A 10,051-nucleotide genomic window follows, 5' to 3' on the forward strand; every position below is an offset into this window, starting at 1 on the left:
AAATACTTAACTATTTGATTGTAATTCAATGCAAAAACACTTTTTATTTGACCAAATACTTAACTATTTGGTACCTCATAAGTTTTTAAAGTCTCAAAATACTCTTCGTAAAATAGAACTCATAACTGCCTCTTCATTTTTTTTTTGTCATTTGTTATTCTCCCATACATATACTTTTAATTTATTATATCTTATAAATAAAAATTAAGGATATATTAATTCATTCTAATAAAATTCTTTATCATTTCTTTTCACTAAACATTTCGACAGGTTATTATCAATTTCAATACTTTATTCTAAATTAAATATTATTTATAAAATCAATTTAACATTAAAAAATATTTGGTATCACAGAACTCATCATTTATGAAAAATACATTTGAGTGTTTGAAAAAAATTTAAAAAAATATATATAATTATATATTTAAAAAAAAATATAAGTAGAGTTTGATAACAAATAAATAGACGGATATTTCAATGGAACTTTTGGGTAATAATTAAAAGTTAACAATAAAAGTACCGTGAAAGACTCTAGAGCGAAAGCAAATAAAGCATTTGTTTTAGTATAATTTATATAAAGTACAGAAATTCGTACGACTAATTACATCCTATCCCATAAGTTTTCCTAATAATAAAAATCTTGGATTTTGCATTATTCCCGGATATATTCTTTAGTTGTCCGATATATTGCAAATGATACATTACTTAATAGGAGGGATGTATCAGAGAGTGGATGTATATATCTGAAAGGGGATAGAGATGTATCTGAAAGGGGATAGAGATGTATTTGAGAGAAAATAGAGATGTATCCGAGAGGGGTTTTTTTGTAGTATTTTTTTAGATGATAGAGAATTTTAGAGATGATGATATGTTATAAATTTGAACAAACAAAAACTAAAACTAGACACTATGGGAGAATAGACACGAGACTTTATTATGAATATTATATACTATCAATACAGATGCATTGTCAAGAGGCATTTGCCTATTATCCAATGCAGAAATTAAAGCTGAACACTGACTATTACACACTGTTTTGATACACAATTACATTAGACAGAATGAAGTAGAATAAGATGGAATGCTAACAACAACGAGGCCACAAATCATCTGGTTTCATCGATCCTCAATTCTGAAAAAGCCTCGCTATCAGTGACACTGACAAAGCTTGTGCTTACATTTATAGAAGGTAAGCGATTGATACCAGGCAATGCCATTTGCCACGAAACATCGGAGTTGGTATCCTCATGAGATTGTTGGGGCATTGTAGGGTGTTGAAGCTGTCGAGCGTAATCCAAGTCCCACAACACATCCATCATCTTAGGCCTATCAGTGCCATTCTCTTGCAGACACTTCTCTGCTGTTTCTCCGAATTTCCTCAGAGAGTTTGGGTTAATTTTACCTACAAGAAATGGATCAATTATCTTTTCGATCTGGTTTTCTTTTAGCCAAGAAAGTCCCCATTCAGCTAAGTTCATTTGATTTCTTGGAAGCATATTATCAACAGCTGGTCTAGCACAAAGTACTTCAAAAAGTACAACTCCAAAAGAATAGACATCAGACTTTTGAGTTAGTTGCATTGATTTCAGGTACTCGGGATCAAGATAACCGAAGCTACCTTTAACATCAGTAACAATGTGTGTTTCTTCAGGTTGACCTGATTTGGAGAGACCGAAATCAGCAACTTTGGCAACATAATCTTCATCAAGAAGTATGTTTGTTGACTTAATATCCCTGTGAATAGTTGGCTCAGGTAAACCGGCATGAAGGTACTGTAGACCATTAGCTGCACCTATACAAATTTGAAGCCTTTGATCCCACGATAATTTTGACCGTGAAGATGATTTACCAAGATCTTCATTCGAACTGTACAAATGCTCTCTCAAAGTTCCCTTCGCCATGAATTCATAAACAAGTATCATCTCATCTCGTTCATCACAATAACCAATCAATGAAACAAGATGTTGATGGCGGATTTTGGACAAGAGCATTATCTCAGTTTGAAATTCCATAAGACCCTGCCCATGTCCAGCTTCGCTTCTTTTCACAGCCACTTTAACACCACTGTGTAAAGTTCCTTTGTAAACTTTCCCAAAACCACCCTCACCAATCATAAATTTGGGATCAAACTTATTAGTAGCATGCAAAATCTCCGCGAAAGATATCTTTAACCCAAGGTTCATATCAGGAGTAGTGCTACCAATTGGAGTTCTTACAGTAGTCCTATCCTCTGTACTTCCAGCATTAACACTCATCCTTGGCCACCAACTCGAGTTCTCAACCGTTTGTGCTTTTCTTGGTTTCAAACAACACAAGATCACCACAATAGAAACAGAAATGAGAACCACACCACCAACAACAGAACCAACAATTATCCAAACATTGTTATTCTTTTCTCCACTCCACTCAACCCGATCATTAATCAACTCCATTATTTCCACCCCATTCAAAAAAGCATTTATAGACTTTGAATCATTCCGAGGACCAACTGAGATATTCATAAAACCAGAACCATCTGAATCCACCACAAAATCAACATAAAAAGGAACTGCAAATTTTTCAAATCTATCATATGGACTAATTGGCTTACCAAACTGACCATATATATAGGCATTGAAAACTGTACCATTCCGCTGAACACTAACAATGTCACAAAAGTGTAGACGTACAAAAAATGTAGCATTCCTTTTCACCTCTAAACGCCAAGTTATGTTACTTTGAGTCTCAGTATGATTACTATTCATTTCTTTGGCAGTTTTATAAACCAAATCAGGAGCATCATACGGAGTAGCCCCTCTTACTTGATCATAGTTAAGACTACCACTATACATTGGAAGGTTCTTAGCAAATCTTTTGATAAGTAAGTAATCATCATCAGCTACCCATTTTCTCCTCATGGTATCCGTATCGTCGGTAATATTAGAACCCCCAACATTAATCCTATGAATAACATTCAAAACACTCGAGGATAAATCATTTTTGCTGCTAGTGACATGGGTTGTGTCATTAGAGTTAGGAATGAAACCTTGAGGAGTAACAAATGCTTCTATTGCATTAACAAATGCAAAAGAAGAATCAGATCTGAAAATGATTTCCAAATTACGACCTTTTAGTACAGGAACCAGAAACTCTTTGATAACAGGGGAAGTTATTAAGTTTCTAGGTATGCTAAAATTGGACAATAGCAAAAACCCAGAAGCGGAAACACTGAATTCCGCATCGAATAGAGAAACGAAAGGAAAGAAATGAAGCCGTACCATGTAAACCCCATTTTCATCAATTGGAAGATTATATGACCCAGATTTAGTGAACTTTCTGGCGGTTTGATAGATTCCAGCTAAACCTGTAGTAGTGGTGTGGTCTTTAACGGAGTCACTGTGGTTGGGGTCGAAGTTCAAGTCGCCGGCAAAAGTGGTGCTGCCGCCGCCGCGGTTGAGTACGATGGGAGAATCAGAACCACAATTGATGAAGTGTTTCTCAGGGAAGGTGTAATCAGTTGATGAGGAAATGGAAAATGGGAGGAAGAGAAGAGAAAAAGTGAGAAATGAGAGGAGAATAGTCATGGTGGATGGAGAATACCATTAATGTTTTTGGCAGAATGCAGTTGAAGTAATAGAAGTAGTAGAAAAAGGATGAAGATGACTGCATGTTGACTTGGAGGAAGACTGTAGTAGTAATTGTGAGGCTATGATTGGCTTAAAATTATTTTTATAACAACTTTTACTCACGGGATATATTCCTGTGGTGCATTCATTGTGAGGAATCATCTTACATATAATAAAGTACATATTAACGAAAAATTCAAATAAAAAGTGAAATGATGAAATACAATTGCATAATAAATATTGCATCATTCTAAAATTTCTCTTTTTTTTATGTATAGCTAAATATTATTTAAATTAACAATTTCATCTTGTATCTAAATATTTCATATACTAATTTACTTTATCTATTCCATTTTGAACTATTATATCAAGTATTTTCACATTCATTTAAAAATGTAGTTTAATAATTTATAATTAAACTACATGTGGCTCCGCCACTATATATATATATAACAAAAAATTGACCTCTATATACAATGTAACTTTCCGATGAAGGGTTATTGCTTGACACTCCGGGTGGGTCCACCCTTGAGGTTGGGTTGAATCCCACAGGAAATAAAGTGAGAACTAAGTCGTATGCGATTATTTATCAGCTATTTATTTTTCGAAATAAAGGCAAAATATGAGAGAATTTGGAATTTTATTTGAAAGTCACTTTGTAACAAGTAACCACTATCAATATCGCTTATTGAGAATTAACCATTGAACATTTGGGAGTGGAAATATACTGCTTATGGGAATAGCCATTGAATATTTTTTTAGTGTATAAATAGTGATTTTGTAATAGCTTCAAGAGCCATTGTTGAGTCCTTTCAGATAATGCTCAACAAGAGGTTTTTGTTGCTAGGTTCAAAAGTGATTAGGACGTTATATGGAAGCTTACAAATTGCAAATTAAGATGGTGACAAAGTTGATGACAAAAACTTATACTAAAAACATAATATTATTATATGGTTTGGTCAATCGGCCTACATATGAAAACTAATATAAAAAAAAAATATTAAAACTGTTGAAAGAAAATCTCCCATGAACAAAACTCTTGTAACGACTACATTGTGGATATTATCGTGTTGTTGCTACAAGAGAATGTGGTCCCCGGAAAGGGGTTAAGCTAATTTGAGGTCCTCCAGGAACTGAGAAAATCAAAACAGTTACTTCTTTATTTATGTCCTGTACTCCTGTTATAGATGAAATGCAGAACTTTGACTTGTACTCCCACAAAAAGTGGTGTTGGGAGTTACTAAGAGTTTGATGCAATATGACACTATATTTAGGAAACATTGTCAGCAATCCTCCTTCCTTTGAGCTAGCTTTTGGGGTGTGAAGTTAGGCCCAACACCTAATTTAACAGATTGAGCATACAATCTATGATATGTTTGGTTGAGGGTCCTGAAGAGCAATACAACAAGTACTTAGAAAAACGAAAAGATAAGGAGCATGATATTAATGATAATCAGGATACAGATGATGAGGCAAAAGGAAGTGATACTAGTCAAGAATCTAGTTTGAGCGAAAAAGAAGAAAAGATCAACAAGGTAAGACTGCATATAATATACCCTTGTTGTCCGATCCTTCCCCAGACTCTGTGTATAGCAGGAGCTTAGTATAAGGATGATTCTTGATTGTGTCCTTGTTTTCTTATGCAGATACTGCCTTTAATTTGGATATTGGGAATAGCACAACTTTGGTTAACAGTGTTTCCATTAGAAAGAATTTAGTTATTGACACCAAGGCTCATGGTTGTTACTTTGATGCTATTGATGACAAATGATTGAATTAAGCAATTTCAAATGCAACCATTGAATTACGAGCCCATGTGCATTGTAGCGATAGATAAGAGAATTGAGCTAGCCTACAAAGCGCTTGGGTGCTCTATCTAGGATGTAGACTCTTCCATTTACACTCACTGCCTTTTCCTTACATATATAATTGTAAGATGATATCTTTAATTCTGGCTCCATTTTCCATATTCTTTTGTAGAAATCTGCGGGAATTCCTGTCAATCCATCCAAGGATCTTTTTTCGTGTTAACAAAGAGTGCTAAAGTTTTTATCGGCATTAGTTAAGTGACATTAGAATCAATATCGCTAAAGGTTTTAGGGACACATACAAAGAATGTTAATTGTTGTTAAAAATACATATTTAGCGATAATTAAGTCATTATCGTTAATTAATTGTCGCTAATAATCATTTTTTTATGTAGTGGGATAATACATTACAATCCCCAGCTAATTTGATTACCTGTGGATTTTCTTGCCAAATAAAATCAGATAGTAAAATCTTTATAGGTAACTCTTACTTGCGGATTTAAAATATCCCTAGATAATTCAGCTGTGGAAATAAATCCACAGGTAAGTTATTTGCGATTAACTATCAAAATTTTGCAAGAATTATTTGGTAAAATTTTATACCAAAAGGAATTTGCCTGCAGATTATTATGGAAATAATTCGCAAGTAATTCCCCATGAAGATCTCCAAGAAAATTCGAAGGAATATTGGAGGTGAAAATTCCTAGTTAAAAAAAGAAAATTTATAGCGATATTTATGAAAGTATTTCGCAAGAAAATTCCTATGAAATACCTCAAGTAAATCCGTAAGAAGAAATTATTCTCGTTCATATATTCTTCTCTTTCTTAATTTTATAACAGTGTGAAACACGGACAAAATTATATAAGAAGAAATGGAAGGGGAAGGGGGAGTGGATAATGAGGTGGCATGCCAATCACATCTACAACTCACCTAAATGTCAAAGTCATATGAGATTTTAATAGTCATGGACTCAATGTAGAGCACCATTGAAAATAAAGGTATTTTTTTAGGTCAAACTCATCGGTAACATCTTAAAGTTGGCACTAAATTTTACTTAGCTATCTCAACTGGGTGATGTTCATTTTAGACACCTCATGTAGGGTTTCGTTGTGTCATTTTGACACATTTTGCTGACATGTCAAAGTGAGTGTGACACACTCACCAATAGAGCGTGAAAGACTCAATTTAGCTATTTTTTATTTTATTTTCTCTTCTTCTTCTTCTCTATTTTTCAAGCTACCACCTTCCACATTTTTTTAAGCTTAAAATCCTTCAATGGAGGTCGAATTTTTTATTCAAATCTGTTTTCAAGTCATTTTTCTTTTTCTTCATTGTATTACTTTTCTAAATATACAATCACCTCCCTCGACCTTTTTTACCGGAAAAATGGATACCAACACTCATATTTCATATTGTTAAAGCCTCTAAGTTTTGAAGAATGTCAAAGTGCATAGAGCAGGTTGTGTCAAAGTGCATACAAAGTGTATTATCTAATACGAGTAGAAGAAGGAGTTCATGATTAATAAAGTTCTCTATTCAATTAAGGAAAACTATTTCTCATTCAATTAAGGACAACTATGCGACATTTTTCCTTTTAAAGCCGAGTGCAAGGAGGAGTCCTAGTCAAGTTCGTTTTAATCAAGGCTTTTTAGCGGCGAAGACAAGTTCGAGTTGAACAAGGACTTTGAGGAGGCGTAGTCTATAAATAGGGCAGTAGTTTCTTTGAAGAAAGTTGCGCACTCACATTGAGAGTAATATCAAAACAAGAACAAGCGCTTTGTGAGAGTTTTGATTTTTATTTTGGGGAGTGCTGCGAGTTGAGAGAAATATTGTACGATTATATTCAAGAGTTTTTTTAATACAATCAAGTGTTTGTGAGTAGGTTTTTCGTTTGACAAGTTTGAATAACTTGAAGAACGAATAGAAGACTTAAACCTGGGGTTTTTTGTCTTGGGTAGTTAGGAATTAGAGTTTATAATTCCTTAGGTTACATAGCTTTGTAATCATTGTGTTATTTGGAGGTTTATAAATAATACAAAGTGTTGAGCAAAGTGTTATACAAAATTATTTATTGTTAAGCTTCAAATAAAGAGAAATAAGTACTGAGTATGTGTTCCTTTATAGAATTCAGGAGGGTAGAATTCCAACAAGTGGTATCAGAGTAGGTTATCTTAATCAAGAGTTTAATAACTTAAGATAAAGATCATTATGAGTTCTGCACCTCCTCTTGGACACGGTCATGGGCAACATATCAACAAACCACCACTATTCAATGGTCAATACTACTCATGGTGGAAAACAAGGATGAAAGTCTTCATTCAAGCCGAAGACTATGAACTATGGGTTAGAATCACTGATGGGCCATTAATCCCTACTGTTAAGGATAGTGAAGGAAAAGATGTCCCAAAACCTATGGATAAATACGGAGAAGCTGACTATAAGATGTTGGGAAAAAATGCAAAAGCTAAATGCATTCTTGTATGTGGACTAGGACCTGATGAGTTTAATCGCATCTCAAGTTGTACCTCTGCTAAACAAATATGGGATACTCTACATAATGCTCATGAAGGTACAACTCAAGTTCGAAAATTCAGAATTGCTAGGCTATGCACCGAATACGAAGCCTTCAAGATGAAATCCGGAGAATCTCTTCAAGACATGATCACCAGATTTACTATTGTAGCAAACGAGTTAATCTCCTTGGGAAAAGTATACACCACTGAGGAACATGTAGACAAAGTGCTCAGGACCTTGCTTAGATCATGGAAAATAAAAGTCACTACAATCAGAAAAGCCAAGGATTTAACCAATATGACTTTAGATGAACTGGTAGGTAATCTCAAGACATATGAGATGAACATTGATAAACGAAGTGAAGGAAGCAAAGAAAAAAACCTTGGATTCAAAGCAACTGAAAGTGATGAATCAGAGATGGATGATGAAGAACTAGCATTGATCACAGAAACTTCAAAAAGCTTTTTAAAAGAGGCATAAATTCTGGAAAATGGACACCACCCACCAAAGAGAAGAGTACAGAGAAACCACAGAGTAGAGGATGCTTCAAGTGTGGAAAAACTGATCATCAAATTAAGGATTGTCCTATGTGGGAAATAGAATGGAAAAAAGGAAAGGGCTGAAAAGGAAATAAAGGAGTTTTTAAAGAAAAGAAAAAATAAAGAGAAAGAGCAAGTTATGTATGCAGCCTGGGGAACAGGTTCAGAGATGTATGAAGAAGATGCTGATGACATTGCTTTGATGGCCATAGAAGAATCAGAACTTAAACCTGACTCTGACTCTGAAGAAAAAAAGGTAATCCTTCCTGATCTCAAGGATAAGCTAATAAAATTCTCTAAGAAAAAAATATATTTTCTAATGCTCACATCTATTGAGGCAATCCATGAACTAGTTAAAACCAAGACTCAAATACTTGCTTCCCTAACTAGTTTAAAATTTGAGTATATAGATCTTGAAAAACTCAATGCTGAACTAAAAGAGAAAAACAAGCTTTTATCACAGAAAGTTCAACAATTAGAGTCTTGGAACATGTCCAATAAAATTGAAATCTTGAAACTGAAAGAAACATGTAAAGACACAATCTGTGATAAGTCAAAAGTTGAACTTGAAATTAAAAGGCTCAAAGACGTAGTGTGTTCTAAAAAAGAAAAGTCAACAAAAATGAGACTTGAACTAACTAGGACTAAATGTGAGCTTGAACAAGCAAATAAATGGACTAAATCATCTATGATTGTATCACATCTGGGAAATAATCACCAAAATCAAAAGACTGGAATAGGTTTTGAACAACCTAGAATTGATAATCCCTTGTTATGCATCATCTGTGGTAACTCATATCACTCGAGGTTAAATTGTCCAAGAATTAAAACAAAAGCACATATAAGAAACCTCAAAGAAACATGTATACTCAAAAGAAATCTAATCTACCTAAATGGATACATAGAGATCTTATTCATCCTTTTGATTCTAGTAAAGGATCCAAGTTAATCTAGGTGCCTAAAGCTAACCTGTGAAACTTTTGAGGAAAAAGTGAGAGAACGCAAGCAACATTGGTACATGGGCAGTGCTTGTTCGAGACACATGACATGAGATACATTATAATTTCTCTCACTTAAAGAAGGAAGAGGTGGAATGGTAGTTTTTGGTGGAGGAAAAAAGGGTCAAATTAAAGACATCGAAAAGATAGGCAGATCAGATGAACAATCAATTGACAAAGTATATCATGTAGAAGGTTTTAAACACAACTTTCTAAGTATATCTCAACTGTGCGATAAAGGAAACGAGGTAATCTTCTCATCAACTGATGTTAAAGTTATTAACCTCAAAACATAGAAGGTTGTTCTAACAGGAAATCGAGATAAACATGTATATACAGTGGATACTTAAAAAATATCTAATGAAAACTTAATCTGTTTAAGTGTAATTGACAAGGATCCTTTGCTATGGCACAAACGTTTAGGTCATGCTAGCCATGTACAACTAAATAAACTCATCTCTAATGAACAAGTTATAGGACTGCCTAAAACAAAATTCAAAGAGACAAGAGTTTGTGAAGCATGCACTCTAGGAAAGCAAGTAAAATCATCCTTTAAACCAAAACAGGTTATAAGCTCAACCAGATC

General features: G+C 34.0%; 1 protein-coding gene across 1 annotated transcript; it reads right to left on the reverse strand.

Annotated features, from left to right (window-relative positions):
- Nucleotides 1–908: 908 nt before the first annotated feature.
- LOC102586020 (probable receptor-like protein kinase At5g24010) lies at nt 909–3,662 on the reverse strand. Its single transcript, XM_006343140.2, has one exon. It carries the CDS (start codon nt 3,561–3,563, stop codon nt 1,107–1,109), a length of 2,457 nt encoding a protein of 818 aa, XP_006343202.1. The 5' UTR covers nt 3,564–3,662; the 3' UTR covers nt 909–1,106.
- Nucleotides 3,663–10,051: the final 6,389 nt, after the last annotated feature.

Source organism: Solanum tuberosum, unplaced genomic scaffold (genome assembly GCF_000226075.1).
Source record: "Solanum tuberosum cultivar DM 1-3 516 R44 unplaced genomic scaffold, SolTub_3.0 scf00042, whole genome shotgun sequence".
Classification (NCBI taxonomy): Eukaryota; Viridiplantae; Streptophyta; class Magnoliopsida; order Solanales; family Solanaceae; genus Solanum; species Solanum tuberosum.